Source organism: Mercurialis annua, linkage group LG8 (assembly GCF_937616625.2).
Source record: "Mercurialis annua linkage group LG8, ddMerAnnu1.2, whole genome shotgun sequence".
Taxonomy (NCBI): Eukaryota; Viridiplantae; Streptophyta; class Magnoliopsida; order Malpighiales; family Euphorbiaceae; genus Mercurialis; species Mercurialis annua.
In genome coordinates this window covers 40,083,612-40,106,721 of record NC_065577.1, presented here as the reverse complement: position 1 = coordinate 40,106,721, position 23,110 = coordinate 40,083,612, and the positions used below count along the sequence as shown (strand labels likewise).

General features: G+C 31.0%; 2 protein-coding genes, 1 long non-coding RNA gene and 1 pseudogene across 4 annotated transcripts; 3 read left to right on the top strand and 1 right to left on the bottom strand.

The window, feature by feature from the left end:
* Positions 1-4,015: 4,015 nt before the first annotated feature.
* On the top strand, positions 4,016-6,502 carry LOC126659626 (probable phosphoribosylformylglycinamidine synthase, chloroplastic/mitochondrial; annotated as a pseudogene).
* Positions 6,503-7,171: 669 nt separating this feature from the next.
* On the bottom strand, positions 7,172-8,118 carry LOC130014895 (LOB domain-containing protein 29-like). Its single transcript, XM_056103896.1, has 2 exons — positions 7,735-8,118; positions 7,172-7,670 (listed from the first exon to the last, which is right to left on the bottom strand). The coding sequence occupies exons 1-2, from the start codon at positions 8,116-8,118 to the stop codon at positions 7,314-7,316; spliced, it is 741 nt and encodes a 246-aa protein (XP_055959871.1). The 3' UTR covers positions 7,172-7,313.
* LOC126659943 (uncharacterized) lies at positions 8,114-15,251 on the top strand. The gene is made up of 3 exons (XR_007635150.2): positions 8,114-8,233; positions 9,406-9,613; positions 14,923-15,251. It is a non-coding gene; the product is annotated as an uncharacterized LOC126659943 (long non-coding RNA).
* Positions 15,252-17,243: 1,992 nt separating this feature from the next.
* LOC126660135 (ribulose bisphosphate carboxylase/oxygenase activase 2, chloroplastic-like) lies at positions 17,244-21,900 on the top strand. Of its 2 annotated transcripts, none has more exons than XM_050353474.2 (7): positions 17,244-17,399; positions 17,970-18,283; positions 18,832-18,934; positions 19,203-19,288; positions 19,652-20,124; positions 20,529-20,810; positions 21,598-21,900. In XM_050353474.2, exons 1-7 carry the CDS (start codon positions 17,355-17,357, stop codon positions 21,711-21,713), a joined length of 1,419 nt encoding a protein of 472 aa, XP_050209431.1. In that variant the 5' UTR covers positions 17,244-17,354; the 3' UTR covers positions 21,714-21,900. The 2 variants fall into 2 exon arrangements, with proteins under 2 accessions (XP_050209431.1, XP_050209432.1); XM_050353475.2 differs by having other exon boundaries at positions 20,529-20,849; positions 21,598-21,718.
* Positions 21,901-23,110: the final 1,210 nt, after the last annotated feature.

Sequence of the window (23,110 nt, the reverse complement as noted above, 5' to 3'; positions counted from 1 at the left end):
TTTTTAGATTTATGAAATCCATTTATTCACCTGCTTAGATGATTCATGGCCCGCCAATTTACATGTCTGCTTTTTCTTTCCTTTTCTTTTTAACCTGCTCGATTATCTTGCCAACTAATTAATCAATAATGATGCTTGATCCTTTAAACTCTTTTAATTTGTTAGATCCGTTAAATATGTTTATTGTTTCTTTGGATTAGTTTCGTTGGATGCCATCCTTCAATGAGGTTTTATTTAGTTCGCAAAAAAGTTCCTTCAATTCGAAGTTGTTAAGTCTTTCCCACAGACGGCGCCAATTGATGGATTCCGACATCTCGACAGCGTTAATCCTGCAAAACAGTATAGATGGCTAATCAAACGGTTTGTCCAATTAGCTCTCCGATGCTTAAGTCAGTTTAGACTTAAGAGAGAATAATTGTATTTGTTATAAGTTGTGTGTTTAGGCATACCTCAAACTCCTTTTATAGTAGTCGAATGTATACCTTACAGAGTTGTAGTAGGAAAGTGATTCCTACTTTGTAGGGTTTGACCCTGATTAGGAGTAATTTTTCTTATTCAGACATGAGTCCTATTAGGAAGATATTCCTAAATAGTCTCGTCTTTCTAAGTTGGAGGTTATCTTTTTAAGTTGGAGTTTGTATTCAAATAGTACAGATACTCCGTAGATCTTGGTGATCTTATCTGAATCCCGGGATCGACGCGCTTTGTCCGAGTCCTCAGGGATTCCGTCTTTATGATGTCGAATGATGTATTTTAGTCAAGGCGGATCTGATGGATTCGGCCGCTGGTGTATCTTGATTCGGCCTTTTGGGCGGGAGTCTGGTGTCGTCTGAGAATAGATCTCATGCGACTCGGCTCCATTATAAGTAAAATAGGATTCGGTATCCATCAGTTAGAACTGTAAATACTATAAAACTTATATTATTGGCTATTCTTTTTCTTTCTTAATTGTTATATTTTGAGTGTCACAATTTAGACCAATTAATGTTAGTTTAGTTGTATTTCTCTTATTCCTTTATATGCTGCACATATAAAAAATATTATGTTTCAGAAAAGGATGGGGTCCATGGACCCCACCCTCCAAAGGGTGCATCCGCCTCTGAATGTAACCTAATATTAAGGGTGAAACACGTTAAGATTTTCGATGCCATTTATTACTTTATTTATACCGTCCTTCGACAAAATAATTCCGCTATATTGAACACGAAAAGTGCTTTACCACACGAAATGGTACAGCACGAATTACACGATTTGTGTTATTAATATCAGTTACATTTATATCAATGAATGTACATATATATTCTAATCTTCTTCTTTTTTACTCATTAATTATAAACGTCTATTTTAATTTTAATTTTTTTTATTTAAATCAAAATTCTAAATACTAAATTTTAAATTTTATACTTTAAATACTAAACTATAAAATAAAATCTAGTGCTTCTTACATAAATACTTTTTTCTTAACATCTGTTTGCCTTTATACGGCACACAAAAATTAATTGCAAATATACTCTTTTTTCCCTAAACTTTCGACACTTATACGCTCTATTGTCAAAGTAATAAACATGTGTTATAGTTTTTAGAAGTCAAACTCCATCTGTACACATAAGAGAAGATCATGTATTATTGTCTTTTTATATTGTTATTATTACAATGAAGATATTTAGTTTTTAAATTAAAATTTTAAAAAGTATACTTATATTATCAAGACATTTGTTTGTCTTTAAATATTCAATTTTTTTTATACGTTAACACTTGTCTTATACATAACACACTTTTATCAATTTTTTTAACATTTCTTTATTTAATTTTATATTATTATTTTACCAAGTCACTATATATTAATATTTTGACCCGATTTTGTCAAGTTCAGAACAAAAGTGATCCTTTTTTGCTAATTTTGACGTTTTTGATAGTTTGTGTCAAATTAAGATGGTAAAGTGATCTTTTGTTTGTTTGTTTTAATTATATTACTTTTATAATGTCATATATAAATTTTAATAAAAAAATATCAAAATATATATTTTTCCATTTTATAGAAATTTTTATGTTATCAAACATTATTTATAATAAAAATTATTAAGTATAAATGTAATTTTAAAGGTTTAAAATTTAGGATATCAAGATTTTAAATTTAGAATTTAGGATTTATAATTTAAAATTTAGGGTTTAGAGTTTTTTTTATAAATGAGTTTAGAGTTTAATGTTTAGGGTTTAGATTTTAGAGGAAATGACATGTTATACGCTTAAATCTATTATTTTTGCAATTATACGAGACCAAAAATCACAACTGCAAGCGTGCTCCTTCTTAACTTTTCATTTGCAAAATTATGCCCTTTTTTATATATGACTTTTGTTTTGCTTTTTTGACAGGTGCACTTATATACATATTTTTATCTGTATTGCTTGATAGACACAATGTTATACTATGTTTCCACTATGTAAATATATTGTCCTATTCATATTTTTATTTATTATATTTTTTTCCTTATTAATATTAATAATTTTGTTATTTTTTTATTCAATCCTATTTATTTGATACTCCTTTAGTTTATTGTTTATTTTATTTCATATTCAAATTTTTATAATTTAATTAATCTATTTTTTATTAAGATAATAAATATAAGAATAAATAATATTAGTAATTTTTATATGATTAATACCAGTAATTAAATTTTTTTATCATACACATGTTTTGTTTTTCAATTAAATATTTAATATGTTTTTATTTAGTTTTTGTTTACTTGAAAATTTATTATCTAATTTTAAACACTTATTTTTAATGATTAAACACTTATTTTTCAATTTTTCTTAATTTACACATTTATCTTCTATAATTAAAGTTGTTATCTTTTTCTTTTGATTGTTTTAAGCTTAGACATTTATCTTTTATATTTATAAACTTGATATTTTCTATAATTCCTATTCATATTTTTATTTATCATACTAATCTGTTCTTGTTTTATCTAGTGCTCTCGTTAATTGCTTTTTGTTGCTTGCTGGTTGCTATTTTGATGTTTGTTGGTTGCTCTTTGATTGTTTGTTGGTTGCTTTTTTGGTGCTCGGTTGTTGTTTTTTTGTGATTGTCGGTTGCCTATTGTATAACGTATTGTTTACTCTATCTTATTATTTGCTATTAACAACTAACTTAATAAATCCATTTGCATAATAGAAGATTTTTATAACTTCTCTACACCTAAATTAGATTAAAATGAAATAAGATGAATAACTATATAAAGTTGGGTTAGAAGTCACATTGGCACTCACCTGTCTTTTAATTATTATTATGCGATGCATTTTTATTTCATATAAAAAAGGCAATGCTAAATAAAATTATCACGGTCTAATATCAATATGTAAGGTGACTTCGTCATTATTGTTGACATCTTTAGTTGCAACAATCTGTAATATTTAATATCTTTAATTAAATTAGATTACAACTTATTTATTAGTTAAAAAAATGAGAATTATAAAGGGATATAAAAATAATTCTATACTCCAACTTAAAATGATTCTCATAATTAGAATTTTTTTCTTTTATGAACATAAATAAAAATGTGACTATTAGTCCATTTTGACTAATTAACTGAGGGGGTAAATTGTCAAAATGGAATAAATTGCCATAATCACCAAGTTCGTGTATTAATTTATCCCCTGGAAAGCGCATCACTCCTGTAACTAATCCTTTTGTAGGTGATGGGGCATATCGTACTCAGGTCTTTTTTCTTTTGTGAACATAAATAAAAATGTAACTATTAATCCATTTTGACAAATTAATTGACTATTAATTTACAAATTGAGGGAGTAAATTGCCGAAATACGATAAATTGTTCATAATCACCAAATTCATGTATTGATTGCCCACAAAATTAATTCATATGCCAATTATCCATTGTTTACAAATTGAGCGGCATATTGCCATTTAAATCCTTAAAAAATATATACACAATCACTTTTTTTTAAGTCATATTGTACATACACACAATCACTTAATATGTGAAGATTTGGCAAAAAAAAAAAAAACTTAATATGTGAAGCGACCGTGGTAAGAAATAATATTAATATTTGTAAAGAATTGAATAAGAAAATAAACATTGCTCCTAAGCTGAAGAGAATTGAATGTTTGTAAGGAATTCATTAACAAAGATAATCATTTATGATTTTGGTTGAAAAAGTTTAAATTAGTGTAATGGCTGGAGTAACAGATATCAATTCAGCAGCAACCCAATGTTTACAGGTAATTCTTTGTTTATTTAATGGAATTTTTGGTGATTGATGTTGAAATTCGCGTTCTTTATGCTTTGTTTTTTCATATGGTTTCTGGGTTCTAATTGTTTTTGAGTTTTGGTAATTGGGTTCTTATTATTTTGATTTTGGTTGCAGGGTTCATATGGGCAAGTTCTGTTTTTACAGAAAGATTCAATTTTTAATAGGCGAAATCAGTTACTATGGGGTACAGTCTAAGTTGATTGAATTGCCTGCTCAAAAGATTGTCCATTTTTATCGCTTGCCATTGATTCAAGAGAGTGCTACAGCTGAATTGCTCAAAGCAGTTCAGTCAAAAGTTTCTAGTGAGATTGTTGGGTTGCAGACAGAGCAGTGTTTTAATGTTGGGCTGCAATCTGAGATTTCCAGTGAGAAGCATGGAGTTCTTAGGTGGCTACTATCTGAAACTTATGAACCCGAGAATTTCGGAACAGAGAGCTTTCTTGTTAAGAAGAAGAAGGAAGGTTTGAATACTGTCATTGTTGAGGTTGGCCCTCGATTGTCTTTTACAACAGCTTGGTCTGCAAATGCTGTTTCCATTTGTCGCGCTTGTGGATTGACAGAAGTGATGTGAATGGAGCGTTCCCGGAGGTACTTGCTGTATACCAAGGGAGTTTTGCAAGAAGATCAGATCAATGCTTTTTCTGCCATGGTTCATGACCGGATGATTGAGTGTGCTTATACTCAGAAGCTGACGTCTTTTGAGACGAGTGTGGTTCCTGAGGAAGTATGGTTTGTGCCCGTTATGGAGAAGGGGAGGAAGGCTTTGGAAGAGATTAATCAAGAGATGGGATTGGCTTTTGATGAGCAAGATTTACAGTACTACACTAGGCTGTTTAAAGAAGATATCAAAAGGAATCCAACAACTGTGGAATTGTTTGACATTGCACAATCCAACAGTGAACACAGCAGGCACTGGTTTTTTTACTGGAAACATTGTCATTGATGGTCGGCCCATTGATAGAACACTTATGCAGATTGTGAAGAGCACTTTGCAGGCAAATCCAAACAATTCAGTTATTGGCTTTAATGATAACTCCAGTGCAATCAAGGGCTTCTCTGCTAAGCAGTTGCAGCCAGTTCAGCCCGGTTTGACATGTCCACTAGATGTCGCTACTCGTGACCTCGATATCTTATTTACGGCTGAGACACATAATTTCCCTTGTGCTGTGGCACCTTATCCTGGGGCTGAAACAGGTGCAGGAGGCAGAATTAGGGATACCCATGCAACAGGTAGGGGTTCATTTGTCGGTGGAGCAACAGCTGGTTATTGTGTTGGGAATTTGAATATAGAAGGATCTTATGCTCCATGGGAAGATTATTCTTTCACATATCCATCAAACTTGGCATCACCTCTGCAGATTCTTATTGATGCTAGCAACGGTGCATCAGATTATGGAAACAAATTTGGGGAGCCCTTGATTCAGGGTTATACTAGAACATTTGGAATGAGATTGGCGAGTGGGGAGAGGCGAGAATGGCTGAAGCCAATTATGTTCAGTGGGGGTATTGGGCAGATTGATCACACCCACATAACAAAAGGAGAGCCTGACATTGGTATGCTGGTTGTGAAGATTGGGGGTCCTGCATATCGTATTGGAATGGGAGGTGGGGCTGCCTCTAGTATGGTGAGTGGGCAGAATGATGCAGAACTTGATTTTAATGCTGTACAGCGTGGTGATGCAGAGATGGCTCAGAAACTTTATCGTGTTGTCCGTGCCTGCGTTGAGATGGGGGAGAATAATCCAATTATTAGCATCCATGATCAGGGAGCTGGTGGGAATTGTAATGTGGTCAAGGAAATTATTTATCCAAAGGGCGCTGTGATTGACATCCGAGCAATCGTGGTTCGTGATCATACCTTGTCTGTTCTAGAGATATGGGGTGCAGAATATCAGGAGCAAGATGCAATCTTGGTGAAACCTGAGAGTCGTGATCTTCTAAAATCAATTTGTGAAAGAGAAAGGTATCAATGGCCATTATTGGTATAATTAATGGCGAGGGATGTGCTGTCCTGGTTGACAGCTCAGCTATTGAGAAATGCAGTTCAAATGGACTGCCTCCTCCTCCTCCTGCTGTAGATCTTGAGCTTGAGAAAGTATAGCCAATTTCTTCTGTATTTTATAATGGTTGGATATCATGAAAAGGTATAGCCAATTTCTTCTCATGTCATTCCATTGATTTCAGTGACCTATAAGCCATAATTTTTGTGTTTAACAAGTGCGGTATGTGTAAATTCATGTGCACAGTCCATGGTTCATGTAAAACTTAGTCGGAGTTGTCAAAGGACTTCCGTCTACTGACTATTGAATACTTTTGATCTTCACAGAATAAGTGGAGATAATTTCACTAAATACAGTTGTCAGAATATTTACTTATTTGCAACGTTAACCCCTGTATTTTTCATGTTCATGTTCAAGTGATTTAGATTTTTCTAACTATAGCATATTATTGGAGACCTTTTTCTGAAGGTTTATGTTTAAAAGTTCCAGTTAGCAATTATAATTGGTGATATTATTATAACTGGAATAATATAAGAATTGCAAAGGTCTGTTAGTTCAATTTGTCACATCATGCATGCATTCAATCAGCATAGAATATGTTCCATTCCCAATTGTTTATATGTTTACCCTGCACATTAATGTTATAGGTTACTTTTATGGCTGTAAGATATAGTTATTATCTCTTCATACTCATTTTTTTTTCTACCTGTAGATAATCAAAATTCTATAGAACACTTCATCAAGTTACTTAACTGTTTGTCTATCGTGGCTATCCCATTAAGTTATATTTGGCCTTTGTAAAAGTTTTGTATTTTTGGATATGTGATCTGTGGTTTTAGTGCAGGTGCAACATGTAATATTTTTGAAGACAACAGAAGCTTATTTGGTGGTTCAAACTGGGCTGAGCCTGCACCCTTAACTTGAAATGGTATCTATATAGATAGAATTACAGATGTAAAAACAAAATTGCCCTCAGATGGAGCGAAAAAACATCTGCTGCACAAGCTACGGTAAAACTATGTTTCTTGGTTCTGGTTGGATTCATCAGGTTGTATTTTTTCCGCTGTCTAATGGTAAATAATATGGGAAGATCTCTTGGTCACTTGCTAGGAGGCTGTCTAAAGAATTTGGGCTGAAGTCACAGAAAGGGACTTGGTCTTCCAATTCATATAATGGAGGCAGTTCTATGTTCATTTGGTTGTCGAAAGCTTGATTTTCAGCTGTATATGCTGAAATATTATTCTGATAATATTCAGCGATCATGGCATCTTGAAGTGAAGAAACCTGTATGTCAGAATTGGAGTTCATAGCTGTTTGCGAACTTCCATGACTAGCAATACCGACTGTGAGATTAGCTATTTGGTGCCCGAGAAATTCTATCTCCTCTTGTAAGCCTGCTATCTGCAAGACAACTTACAAAAGTTAAAACAAGCGCTGAAACTGTTAAGAGAACTAAGATAGAGACCTGTTGTTGCAGCGCAAAAATATGAGCCACGCAACCGTATACAGGATCCCGCATCCGGGCTAGTGCTTCGTATGATATGGTGATAGCAGCGTCGCTTCGATTCTCCACTGGTATGTGCAATAATAGCTTTGAAACATTGCTGGCACCAAATACCTTGTGCACTGCTGCAAAATGTGTTGCAGCCTGGTCATAACAGAAGTAAGGTGCAAATACACATTCACTCAAGCACTTTCTTCGGAGGAACTTGCATGCTCCACATGAAGAGCTCAGTCCCGTCATTGTCCTCTGCTTCTTTTTTTTACTTATCTGCGTCGAGGTGATTTTGCCTGTGCTATGGCTTGTTGTTTGGAGCCAATGCTGATATTTTCTCTTTATAATCATCATATACAAGTGTCAGAAGCCTTTTTTTAGTTATGGCCAAGAGACATTCTTCACTTTTCCCAAAAGTAAATTCTTTTGGGGTCTCCCTTGTGGGCTACAAGTGTCATTCTCAAATTGGGTAAGCTTTCCTATTTTATGCCCTTCAATGGTTTTTTATATTGATTAATGTAGACCTAATCATCATTATCATTAGTTGGGCTCTAAAAATGAGATATAATTGCTTTAAATGGGAACTTTTTTGTCAATAGTGTCATTACTTAGGCTAGTATAGCAGTTATTAGACCCCTCTATTTGGCAATCATGATGATACAATTTCTGCTTACAACATGGACATAAAATTTAATCTATGTATAATTAGAATCCACAAGCTAACTTTGCCTTTATCTCTTTAGCTGGTTGTGTAGTTTCTGCAGACCATTTCATTTCTTTTCTGTTATGAAGTTCTATTTTCGGGAGGGGGAGTTTTTAGCGGTAGACCTTAGCGGAATGCTTCCCAGTGTTTATTTGAGCTCTTATATCAAGACTATTTCGACTGTTTACTTAGCAGAATTCAATGACTTTGGATGAACAAAAAGGAAAATTAAGCAAGTAGAATTTTTAATAGTTGCTAAATGGAATGATATGTTTGAAACTGTTTTAGCTTTTCAGTCAAAATCATGCTATAGCAGTTGGTATATTGCGGCTTTAAACATGTTGTTTTTATATGCTAAGTTCATAGCTTAGGCATTGGATATAGAGTCCATGAGTCATGACAGTTTTTTTGTCTGATTGCAGTACTTAATTCCCTTAATTATGCTGCTTCTATTCATGCATTATGCGTTATTTCTCCATTATTAATTTGGTCAGTTCGGTTAATAAGTTTTTTTGTTCGGTTACGGTTAAGAGTTTTACGAATTCGGTTAACAGAATTAACCGAATTTTGTTTATTTTGCTTTTGCTTTTTACTTTTTTACATAATCATTCCATAATTTTCTATTAGTTTAACCGTGTTAACTAAGTAATTTGATCGGTTCAGTTTCATATTTAGAAGATTTTGGTTAATTCGGTTGGTTTGCTTAAAGAGAGAATTATTCGGTTAATTTGGTTTTAGTTGAATCGTCGGTTTTTAACCGACGAATTCTGTCGGTTCGGTTTTATATTTATAAGATTGTGATCAAGTCAATTGGTTCGGTTAAAGAGATAAAGTAATTCTATTAATTTGGTATTGGTCAAATTGGTCGGTTTTTGACCGATCTGACCGTTTGCTCACCCTTAATTATTATGCTTATTTTGTTGCTTACACATTATCAGGTTTTGCTGTTGGCCACTTAATAATAATGGGTCGGTGGCTGGCTGAAGAGCTGAACAGTAGTCATCTGTTTTCAGCCCAAGCCAGTAGAGGAACTCACATGGTTATCAGCAACAGTAGCAACTTGTAAGCAGGGGCGGAACCACCCTTAAGGCTTGGGTACGCTCGATCCCGGGCTGCCGACGGGAAGGGAAAGGACCGGGGCAAGTTGTAAGTGCAGAAACTCTTTTCTTTTTCTTTTCTCTCTTGAATTGTTTTGATAATTGGGAAGGGGTAGTGCTTATAGGGATAGTTAAACCCACGATTTTAGCAGTTAGCGTTTTAGCGGTTATACCATTTGAGGTATATCTCGTTGGTTCTTTAATTTCTTCTTGTTATGCTTCAAAGCTCTAGAAATAAAGCAAATGAGAGTATGAAAAAGCTAGATGCATGGGGGACAAAATGCCATTTTCTGTGACCTTTCTTGTCTTTTCAAAACTGTGTAGTTTTTTTGGTTTTGCATGAAAATTTTAGTGAATGACAAATAGAGAAAGTTATTTAGAGTGGTGGAACGAGTGAGCATGGTTTGTTTTTGTTTAGTAGAATCTAATCATAAATGGTAGGGCTAATTGCAAAAAATAGTCTCACCTTTTATATTTTTAGCGATTTAAACTCGTCTTTTTAAATTTATCACTCCATCTCCCAATTTTTTATTTTCTTTTGCATTTTACAGTCCAAGGTCACATTTCATTGATTAAAAACAGCCAAAAGCACATCATTAGGAGAAAGAAAACTTCGTTTGGGCTAGAAATGTCACAAAATAATAAGTTGGGTTATGAGGCGCCAAAGTTTTAAAAGATGTGCTTAAATTGCTAACGAAAGTGCCAAAGGAAAGTCTTTTTTGCAAATTCTCTAATATGCGGAATCGATATTTAGATTTGTCTTATTTCGATCTATTTTTTGCTTATATCTTGGGTTGTTTGTTAGTATTTTAGATCAAATATTAAAACATCATATATTATTCTTGTTATATGACTTTCTATTTGTAAGTTACTCTTCATCAATTCTCCTTCTGAAAAAAAAAACACACTTTTCGATCGGTTTGTTTAACCATGGTAACAATTAAACCAAAATAAAAAATTGAACTTTGTAATTATTCATATCCAACCCAATCTTTTTAAACCATTTAAACCAAACTAAATATATTTTGGTATGATTTATATGAATAGTTTGGTTCGGTTTTTGCTCTTTCCTAGGTGGAAGGGAACTTTTCGACGTTGAGTTTAATGATGAAAGTGTCTTTCTCTATCATGGAAGAATGATCAAATTTTATCAATTTCAAAAATTGCTAGGCTTGCATGCTAGTTTTTGCCTTTTGCCAAGTTTCATCATTCCATATGCATAAATTTAAGGTTCATAGGATATTGGCAAAAAAGTTTAAATTCCTTTCTTAGTTAATTTTTCAGTATTTTCAGCTGTCATCAACTCCAAAACCATACAAGAATGTCGCACTTATTATGAACATGATTTTTTTTTTCTGTTTCTTTTGATCATTTTCCATCTGAAAATTGCATTATGAGTACTTATGAAAATCAGAACTGATATTTCAGTCTTTCTTCAAACTCCAGGATAAATATATTCTCCCTCCGTCCCAAATTGATAAACAGTTTAGGACAAATACAAGTATTAAGGAATTTAGTAAATCTATGTAAAATGAGTAATTTCATAAAAACATATTACACTTGCTCTTATTTAATGGGATGTTAACTTTATCTTTTAATGGTATTTGCTCTCTTTTTCATGTAATATAGTATAATTAATGAGGGTATTCATGCCCTTTGATCATTTAAGCAATAAATGACTTGCCTATAATTTGGAACAAAAAATCCAGAATAGTGTCTATCAATTTGGAACAGAGGGAGTATAGGTTTTTCAGGATGAAACTTCATCTAAGGATGTAGTTTTCAGATGCTTTACTAAGGCTGCTTGGCTTTTTAAGATTTGTAATAGGGGTTTTTGTTTTTTAGGAATGACTTCTTTAGAAATCTATTTTATATTTTATTTTCGGACCGTTAATTTTGTTTGTTATGTTGCACTTAACCTAAGTTTTTAGTGTGCCACTTTGAGTGAGTCACTTTTTGTGCAAAAGTTTAGTGTAGCTGTTTTTCCACTTCTTTTGGCTTTTAATACATATTTATTCATCATATATATATATATATATATATATATATATATATATATATATATATATATATATATATTTGAATTTTGCAATTTAAACAAATTTCCATTAAAAACTACTGATGTGGATGCCGAAATTTGTATATTCTGGTGTTTTTACCATCGTTTGTTTATCGGAAAATTGCTTGGTGTTCTCAAAAAAATGACAGTTTATGTTTTAAATTGCTAAAATGGAAAGTTAGTGTTTAAATTGTAAAACACATTAAAGTTCGTTATTTTTAAAGCAATAAAGCCTATATAAAATGCATTTTTATGAAAGAAAATTTGGTGTTTCAACTGGTTCTGATATAATAAATTATGATTTTTCCGTAGCTAATGTTATAGTGTAAGTTTTTGAAAATTATTGGTATGAAAGTGTTCGAGTTGTATGGTGGATAAAGGCAGCAGAAATAGCAAACAAGAAGAATAAGGGATAAAAAATTCTTAAATATTGCCATTGATAAACTAAACTATATTAACTTTTAAAGTTTAAGCAATAACATTGGAGACGATAAGAAAATTTTAAAAAAAATTGAATCTAAAACATAAAAGAAAAATCTCAATAAAATTAAATAAATAGCCCAAAAAAAGAATTTGAAGATGAAAATCAGCTGACTGTTGGTAACTTCAGTAATTCATGTAGATTTTTGAATCAATTTTGATTTTATTTTTTAGGTTAATTAATTTCGATTTGATATATTTTTATTTGAACAAAGGGTCAACGCTAGGGGTGAGCACGGTTCGGGGGAGTCTGGGGATTGACAAATCTCCGGAACCAAACCAAAAGTCGGGGATATCAAAAATCGGATATCCGGATCCGTACCAATAATCGGTTCGGTTCGGAGATTTTATTTTTCGGTACGGTTCGGTACGGGGATTCGGTCCTAATGGTTCGGTACGGTTCGGTACGAATATCACTAAAACCACGGATATTATTTTATTAAAAATGTGATCTCTACTATATTATAATATATTATTTTGACTTTTAAAATTAACTAGTTTCGCATTACGTGCTATGCACGTGGCTCGTAACGTAACTCGTCAATGTACATATTAGTAAATTTATTATAATTATATTAATTTTTTATTTATAATTAATATTAGATTAGTTAAGAATTTTTGTAAAAGTAAATATAATATATTCGGCTATGAAATTTTTTTTCATGTTGAATTTATTCTTCTTTTGGTTTTATAATAACCATAATTAAATAATTAATTTAATTATATTAATAATATCTTTAAAAATAATAAGATAGAAATTTAAATAATAATTTATTAACCAAATATAGTATTTTAATTTTGTAGTTAAATCAAACTAAAAGATAGGTATTGCTACTAATTTGGAGACAATTTAGTTATTTTTTACATACTAAAAGGTAAATTTAGTATAATTATATCAATTTTTTATTTACAATTAATATTAAATTAGTTAAGAATTTTTGTAAAAGTAAATATAATATATTCGGTTATAAAAAAATTTTCCATACTGAATTTATTCTTCATTTGGTTTTATAATAACCATAATTAAATAATGGGTTAATGTTAAAAAAAATTACGAACTTTACATGTTTTCTCATTTTAATCACGTAGGTCATTTTACACCAATGAATGAGTGGCACCTCAGCATCGTGGATGAATTTGAGAAAAAGTGGTAGTTCGTGTATGAAAATGAGAAAATTTAAACTGTGTGATTAAAATGAGAAAACGTATAAAAGTTGTGAATTTTTATGACATTAACCCTTAAATAATTAACTTAATTTTATTAATTTCTATTTTATTAATTTTTATCTTTAAAAATAATAAAATAGAAATTTAAATAATAATATATTGACCAAATACAACATTTTAATTTTATAGTACAATCAAATTAAAAGATAGGTATTCCTACTAATTTGGAGACAATTTAGTTATTTTTTACATACTAAAAATTAAATTGGAGATAATATAGCTACCTATTCTAATTAGGATTTTAATTATAATAGTGATTAATTAAATAACTAATTAGTTAATGACTATAAAACCTTTATTTAGTAGTAAACTGAAAAGGATAATACAGTAAATTTTCCTGTCCCCCCCCATCCGTGCTTTTATATATAGTATAGATTAGCTACTCATTCATTTATTTTTTTTATATTGTAAATAATCGTTAATAAAATAAAAAGGCACAACATGTATATTATCGTTCGATTTAATATTAATTTTTTGATTATTTGATAAGGGTACTTTTAAATATTCTCAAGTCTAAAATTATATCGTTTTTGTTAAAACTATGTAATTTGATAAATGATAGAAAATAATGAATATGTGTTGTTCATATTAATTTATAAAAAATACTTTTAATAATTATTAAATATTTGATAAATTCATATAAATTTCATTGAAATATATAAGTATTTTGTTTTTATGTAAATTAATAAATTGTTTTATATATATAGACTAATATTTTTAATATATATTATTTAATTTTATAAAACAATTTTAATTTTTAGTAATTCAAAGTTAATACAAATATAATAATCAAATGAAAATTAGAATAATATATATATATAATTTCGGTTTTTCGGGTATAAGTTCGGTACTTCGGTTCGGTACGGTTCGGTGCGGTTCTCGGTACGGTTATTTATAGAAGATCCAGAACCGTACCAATAAAATTTTTGGTACGGTTCGGTTCGGGAAAAGTCAATGGTCAACAGATATTCGGTCCTGGATATTTTCGGTCCAGTTTTTGGTTCGGTTTTGAAGATATCCAGAATCCGTGCTCACCCCTAGTCAACGCGCCCCCTGAACTTGTAACACGGGGTCATCCAACCCATACTTTTTTGAACAACTAATCCCAAAACTCTTCATTTTTGGGTCAAGTAACCCCATAATTTATATTTTTATTTTAAAAAATAGATTTAGAATAATTATATCGCAACAATTAGGGAAATATCTAATTACCTTTTTGCATCTATCGTCTCCGATTTATATTTTACACATTTTAAAAAATATAATTATGGGTTATTTGATCCGAAATTGAAGAGTTTTGGGGTTAGTTGCTCAAAAAAGTATAAATTGGGTTAGATGATCCCGTGTTATAAGTTTAGGGGGCGTGTTGACCCTCTGTTCATTTTTATTTTCATAATGTATGAAGTAATTATGAAAACCTAGAAAGTAAAATCGAAGGTACTAGTGTAGGTTCCTCTGTTTATGCATTGAGCACTGAGATCGGAACAAAGTAACCAAATAAGGTAAACAATTTTAGGTTTGTGTGTTTTTGGATAAATAGTGTCTGGGTTGTGTGTTTTTGTAAAGTATCATCTGATTTTTATTTTACCTAGATTGGATATATACGGAGCAACAAAACGAAGGGGCAGGATGGACGGATGATTTGTTGTCGACACCGCCCACATCTTCCGCCAATCGACTTCTCTAAGAAATATGGTTGGTGGATAAGCAGTTAGCGACTGTCACGCGCCGCCACCAGTTTAGAAACAAGAAGACATTCTTATGTCAGAGGAAGTATGTGTTTGACTTACTATATGAACCATTGCTCCAATAATGTATACTCTACAGCTTATAAATAATGGTGAATTGTTTGAAGATCACAAGAAAATATAGACATATGGTCGGAAAGTGAATTTACTCGAAACATTGCCATCTTTAACTACTATTGATCTCTGGTTATCACCAGAGCATACGTTTTACTATTTAGAAGGAGCACCAAGACGTGGAATCTTGTATGTTATCGTGGTCATAACTAAATTAAGCTCTTTTTATTTGTTGATTACATATGATCTGAATAAAATCAAAGATCCGCTATATGATATAGTTATTCTTTCGGAGGTAATTTAATTATTTGAAAAAGCAAAAGACAATACGTAATCTCAAAATGCGGACATCCAGTTTTTAGTGAAATGGTAAGCCAGCTAAGTTATGGTGTGACAATCATGTTGCGCTTCAAATTGCTTGTAATGCAATGTTCTATGAGCGATTAAACATATTTGGATTAATTGTCACTTTATTCAAGGAAAAATTCAATAAGTTTTGATCGCTATAGAATATGTTAAGAACAGAGAACAGTTGATAGAAATCCTTACAACAACTTTGGATGCAATTCCGGTTGGCTATTTTTGTAACAAGTTAGGCATATGATTAATATTTATGCTCCAACTTAACGGAGGTATTAATGTCTATTATAAATAGTATTAATCAATCGATCAATTAATAGCTAAACTGTTGACTAATTAATTTTAAATTTACAGTGATTAATTTGAACGTGTACATAATATGTTATTTTCATTCATTTCGTATCACTTTTATTAATATTCAAGAAAAAACATAATTGAAAAAAAATTGAAAATTGTAAAAAGTTCTTTTGAAGTGTTAAGCCCTAAATATGATTAATTGTTTTTGGATATATTTGATTAATCATTTCTAAATCTCTTTGAAAAGAAATTAAACCATGAATCTCCATGAATAAATATATCTAATATGAGGGCAACATAACAATCCGATCACTACACAAGAAAGAATTATTCAATCCAATCATTATGACATGTCATTCGTGTAACAAAACAATTGTGCGTTAGTTATGTGGAACTTTTAATGATAAAAAAATAAACAATAATTAATTTTTTTATCGCAAATACTCATCGACTTGTTGTAAATATGACATGACACAACCATTGTATGAATAAATACTCTTTCACAAGCTTCCATTTGATTAAAACCATAAAAATTATGAAAGCTTCCATTTGATTAAAACCATAAAAATTATGAATCTGGCTTCTTAAAGTTACAATAAGAAACAAGTAAGAACAGAATACAGAATGAAAACCCACCTCTAATAATGTACTAAAAGGGACAAAAATCTGAAAACAATTGCTTATCACAAACATTTCAATCTCCTTTTTGTTTTAAATTTTCTTTTTTTGTTTCCATAATTTTAAATATATATATATATATATATTAGACATATCTAATTTAATGGTAAGAATAATATAATAAAGAGATTTCATATTAAACTAAATATAAAAATTAAAAACAATTTTTTTACAATAATAAAATTTATGAATTAGTTTTAATTTTTGCCACATCATGCACGACATATCGTTTTCTGAAATTTCATGCATTATCATTCAATTTTTCATGCATTATCATTCATATGATCAAATTATCTAGAGTTCATGCAGTTTCAGATGACCATTTCGAATGAAATTATAAAAACTTAAAAGGTCATATAAAACATTGTAAAATTTAGAAACTATAATTAAATTATATAAATTTTGATAAAGATCATATATATTTTTAATAGTTATCCCTAATTTTATTAGTTTCTATCAAAAATCTATCCATTTAGCAAGGTCCTGATTACGACGAGATTTATATTCCAATTTTCTTTCATATAAATATATTATATATTTTATATATATACAAAAGAAATTTCTAGACATAGCAACAAAACAAAAACTATTTAGCTTACAATTCTTTGTGTGGCAATAACAGTATGAGAAGAACAGATAATTTTAGTGGTAAAGACTAAAGAAACCACATAAAATGCATACCTCCAAACACGCCACGTGTCAATCAAGTAATCTTGATTGTGTGGCCGTTAAGAATTTAAAAGCCAATCCCCCAAAAATGAATTTGTGTTCACTCAAAATATTTTAGCTATAACTATAAGTCTCACACACTTCACTCTACACTTCAGAAAAATTCTCTTTAAAATCTTTAAAATCTTTTGTTATTTTTCTCTGCTTGATCATCAGCTATGGCTGCTACCATCTCCACCGTCGGAGTTGTCAACAGAGCTCCGGTACACTTTTACGTCCTTCCCGCCATTTTCTTGATTATAAATCTTTAATTTATTTTGTTTTTTTAGTTTCGAGTTTTCTTTAGATAGTGTGGAAAACAGTTTTTTTGACGTTTTACTATGTGTTGATAATGTATGCTTATTCATTGAATTGGACTATTGATTGATTGAAATTGGATTTGATTTGAATTCGACTATATTTATGTGTTATACGAAATATTCTTATTTAGATCGTGCTCATGTTTTATACATGAATTCAAACTAATTAGATGTTAGGAAATGATATATTATAAAAGAATATATGTATAGTTTCAGAGGGTTATTTTTGCAGTTACAGAACTATATAGCCTTTTTATATACTAGTTATCAAATTATAATACAATTACGAAATTATATTATTTTTGCTATTGACTTACTGTCTTACTTAGTAACCATTTTATAAAAAATTATAGTTATTGTTAGTAACCTTTTATAACTCCGTACCGCATTTTATCTCTTACTGGCTATGGTAACTAAAAATAGTCAATTGTTTGTTTTATTGAGTCTAAAATAGTTGAATATTTGATGATGTAGCTGGCCTTGAATGGCTCCGGAGCTGGATCCTCTGTCCCAACTTCAGCTTTCTTCGGCAACAGCCTGAAGAAAGTGAACTCAGCAAGGTTCTCCAAGATTTCAGGAAGCAGCTTTAAGGTTGTTGCGGAGGCCGATGAGGAAAAACAAACTTCTAAAGACAGATGGGGCGGTCTTGTCACCGACATGTCCGATGATCAGCAAGATATCACCAGAGGAAAGGGTATGGTTGACTCTCTCTTCCAAGCTCCCCAAGATGCTGGAACTCACTATGCTGTCATGAGTTCTTACGAATACATGAGTACCGGTCAACGCAAGTAAGTGGTTATTTCGAATTCGAATTTTCAAAGTGGAATGTTTGTTAACTATTACTATGTTATACGGAAACTGAAACAGAAACGGAAACAAAACCTGCGACGGAAACAAAGACGAAAACTATTAAACGGCTTTTTCTGAAGTATAGGAAAGAAATGTAGGGAAACATACAAATAATAAAAATAAATTTATAAAAAATTAAAAATAAAAATTATAGTTTTTTTATATATTAAAAAAAATATTTTTATAAAAATAAATAACCATTGTAATGAATGAAATATGGCATTTGAATATAAGTCTAATTATAATTTTTCAAAAAGAAGAGTTTTTGTTTGTATATCGCGAGTAATTTTTTTTATTTGTAGGCAACTCTATAAGAATGGTTTTCAGGAAACGGATATCTAATTATTTATAATTACGAAAACGGCCTTGAAGTGTTTGCTAAAAGTTTTCAAGAGTTTTGAAAACTTAAATGTTTTCGAAACAGCTTCTTTAAAGTTTTCGTGCGTCATAAACTACATATATGGATTTTGATGAATGTTTCTTATAGTTACTTGGACAACAACATGGATGGTTTCTACATTGCTCCTGCTTTTATGGACAAGCTTGTTGTTCACATCACCAAGAACTTCATGACCCTGCCTAACATCAAGGTACGATTCAAACGCGGAGTTCTCTTTTGGTTCTGAACTATGTTGTATGAAAACTTTTCGAGATTTATGTATTGACATTTCGTTAATGTTTCTAGAAACATATCCGAAAACATTTATGAAACTTCAAAACTATATATTTATACTATTTTTATTAAAGTCCATTATTTTGCCGTTTTCTATTTTGACATTTATCGTTTGTGTATTTCTGTTTCCGTGCTACATAAATAGTCTACAAAACTCTGTTGAATCTTGTGCAATAACTTTTCAGGTTCCTCTTATTTTGGGTGTCTGGGGAGGCAAAGGACAAGGAAAATCCTTCCAATGTGAGCTTGTCTTTGCCAAGATGGGAATCAAGTGAGTTCCATGTTCTTATCAACTATATGGAAGAAAATAGAGAGACATGTCTACATTTCGACTTAAATAATAATTTGCCGCCTTAAGTTATATGCGATGAGCAATTTACATTAAAATCATTTTTTTATCGATTAGTCTTTTGAATTTGTTAATTTTATCAATTAGTTCAAATTTAGATCAACTAATCTAAGTATTTGGTCAATTAGTTCCCTACCTCTGTTTTCAAATCGATTAATTCAAAGGTTTAATTGACAAAAACGTATTTTTTTGGTGTTAATTGTCTATCGTGTGCAAGTTCAAGAGGCAAACTGATACTTAAGTCTCCGCGATTACCTAACTTTTGATTTGTATTGTACATTTCAGCCCAATCATGATGAGTGCCGGAGAATTAGAAAGTGGAAACGCTGGTGAACCCGCGAAGCTCATCAGGCAAAGGTACCGTGAGGCAGCGGATATTATCAAAAAGGGAAAAATGTGCTGCCTATTCATCAACGATCTCGATGCTGGAGCTGGTAGAATGGGAGGAACTACACAATATACTGTCAACAACCAGATGGTCAATGCTACACTCATGAACATTGCTGATAACCCGACCAATGTTCAACTTCCCGGTATGTACAACAAGGAAGAGAACCCTCGTGTTCCCATCATCGTTACCGGTAACGATTTCTCTACATTGTATGCTCCTCTTATCCGTGATGGTCGTATGGAGAAATTCTATTGGGCACCTACTAGGGATGACAGAATTGGTGTGTGCACTGGAATCTTCAAAACTGATAATGTTCCTCAAGAGGGCATTATCAAGGTTGTTGATACCTTCCCCGGTCAATCCATCGGTAAGTACTAGCTAGATTCGAGTTTTCTAGGATAGTTATATAGTAATCCCCGTACGAGAAAAAAATAATACTTTTTCTTTTAATAATTTTGATGTGATCAATCGACACTATAAGAGTTTATGCACTTTTATTCTCTTGTGGAGAACAAAGGAGTATTTATGTCGCACGGAAATTTTTTAAATCATATGTTTCGGCATTTCGTTTCCATTTCTGAAAATGCTTGTAAAATTTCAAAACTATATATTTAGGACTTATTTTTATGAAAAATAGTGGTTTGTAGTCGGACATTTTCCATTTCAGTATTTATGTTTTCGTGTCGTATAAAGTATTATATTTCTAGACTAGGATAAAACGTATATGAGTTTGTAACATTGATCAAAGAAAAAATTTGTGCACATGTGCAGATTTCTTCGGTGCGTTGAGGGCGAGAGTTTACGACGATGAGGTGAGGAAGTGGATCGGGGGAGTCGGAGTGGAGAAAATTGGAAAAAGCCTTGTGAACTCGAAGGAAGGACCGCCGACATTCGAGCAACCAAAGATTACCGTTGAGAAGCTCCTTGAGTATGGAAACATGCTTGTTCAAGAACAAGATAATGTGAAGAGAGTCCAATTGGCTGAAAAATACTTGAACGAGGCTGCTCTTGGTTCAGCCAACCAAGATGCCATTGATAGTGGAAATTTCTACGGTTAGACCTCTCAATCCTATTAAAGGCCTTGATGTGGAGGTTTGCATGCTAGCTTATTACATGATTATTTTTCGCTTACGTTTTATCTATGTTGCACGGAAATTTATTGAGCATTACATTTTCATCTCTGAAAAATCTTCCTTTAACTCCGAAATAAGAGTAAGCGAAAACTCAGCCTAAAGCTAATTAACAGAATTAACTGATCTATTTTGGTTAATTCGATTAAAGGTCTCAGTTAGTTTAAAATATTTTGATTAATAAGTTAATTCAGTCAATTCATTTAAAGAGAGATAGTAATTTGATTAATTCGGTTTTAGTCAAAGCTAGGTTTATATTTTTGTTAATTTGGTTGGTTCGGTTAAAGAGATAAAATAATTTGACTAATTCGGTTTTAGTTAAATAGGTCGGTTTGGTTTTCTACTTTTGGTTTATTCAATTAAATAGTTATTTGATCAGTTTGGTTAAAGATATAAAATAATTTATCTAACCGGGTCAGTTTTATATATGAAAGTTTTTATTTAATTTGGTAAATTCAGTAAAAGAGACAACGTAATTCGGTTTTGTTTAAATCGGGTTTTTTTAAAACCAAACCTACCATTTGCTCACCTCTATTCCGAAACTTTAAGTTTATGTTCTATTACATATATAAAAATAACGTATGTGTTTCGTTATTTTCCGTTCCAGTTATTTTCCGTTCAGCATTTTTCGTTTCCGTGCAATATAGTTTTGAATCAATCTCAACTACAGTTATTTTAAACATAGAGACTGTTGGTTTCTTGTAATGCAGGTAACGCTGCTCAGCAAGTACATATACCAGTTCCTGAAGGCTGTACCGACCCGAATGCTAAGAACTTTGACCCGACTGCTAGAAGTGATGATGGAAGCTGCAGTTATTCATTGTGAGGCCTTTTTATTAGGATTTCCAAAATATTTGTCTGTGGAAGGATAATTCCTTTCCAATTCGATGTGGGATAATCAACTTTATTTTTGTTTGCCCTGTGTCTTTTGCATGGATTAATGTTGTCCTCTAATTTTGTGTAATATTTACATTTTTCAATTTTAATTAAATGTGCTTTGTTTTCTGTTTTCACCTTTAAATTGTTATTTTCTCTATATATCATTACATTATGTCGAAAAATATGTGTTTATTTTCTTTCATAAAAGAAATTATGCTTAGAGAATGAGAACTAATTTCTCATTAGGATTGAGCATTGGATTTGAATCAAATCAAATTAAAATTTATTTTTTCTTTCTCAAAAACATATACCAGCCTAAAAACTTATAAGGATCTATAATTTTTTCGAACGAATAGAGATAAACAAGTCGTTTGATTATTTCGGTTCAGTTTATATAGTTCAACTTTTGTATGTTTGTATTTCTCATAAGATTGTATCTGTCGAAAATTACAATGCCCCAAAGCGTCATTTCTATTTGTAGAAGTATTTAATCATTAATTTTTTTTCTTGAGAAGCATCTTGAGCAATAACTGCCACCACTTCAAAGGAATGTTGTTTGAATGTTAAAACCTGCTACATTGGAGTCCATATAGAAATCAGGAGCCAATCTTGTAAGAGGAGTGTGATGAATATCAACTAGATCATGAACTTGCTGTAAAACATATTCATAATAAGCTTCTATTGCAAAAATTTCGTAAATTTAATTGACTTTTTGTATGGGTAATGTAAGAAAATAAATATTACTAGTGGAATAACTACCACTTGTATACATAATGGATCCAAGAATTTTGTGTATAAAGCACAAATTCAGCAATGAAATCATTTAATTGTATGGTTTCAAGAGTGGGTATAAAGTATCATAAGTAAATACATGTATGTTCTATGTCTAAAATCATGAAATTAAAGGCTTCATTCTAAGCTTTTTGTACATGCAATAGTTCTTATTTCATTTAGTTTTAGATAGGTATTTTACATTTATGTAGTCTATTATTAACTATTTATTTTGTACATATATAATAATTTTTTGCATGAAATTATGTCGTTTTGATAGACAAAAGACGACGGCGTTTTTTTGTAATTATGTCTACAAAAGTACCCCATGTGTAGAAAATAAATAATTAAAGAATGAATTAAATATAAAATATTTATTATATAAGAATCAAATGATATAGAGGAAATTTCCTAAAATACAATGTTTTACACTTTATTTATCTCCCTACCCAGTTTTTGATATGTTTACAACTTATACAATTTTTATTTACAAAAAATATCTTTTTAAATTTTTTAATTATAAAAATACCTTTTCTTACTTTGTACCTTTAACGTCTTCTTTTTATCGATTTT

What these genes read in the sequence shown, in the direction of transcription:
- LOC130014895 (XM_056103896.1), bottom strand. Translation starts at nt 8,118, where the DNA reads ATGATGATTATAAAGAGAAAATATCAGCATTGGCTCCAAACAACAAGC. An exon ending in TTTTTGCGCTGCAACAACAG is followed by an intron (nt 7,671 to 7,734) that starts GTCTCTATCTTA and finishes GTTGTCTTGCAG; the next exon opens with ATAGCAGGCTTACAAGAGGA.
- LOC126660135 (XM_050353474.2), top strand. Translation starts at nt 17,355, where the DNA reads ATGGCTGCTACCATCTCCACCGTCGGAGTTGTCAACAGAGCTCCG. An exon ending in GAGTTGTCAACAGAGCTCCG is followed by an intron (nt 17,400 to 17,969) that starts GTACACTTTTAC and finishes TTGATGATGTAG; the next exon opens with CTGGCCTTGAATGGCTCCGG. An exon ending in TTTGCCAAGATGGGAATCAA is followed by an intron (nt 19,289 to 19,651) that starts GTGAGTTCCATG and finishes TGTACATTTCAG; the next exon opens with CCCAATCATGATGAGTGCCG.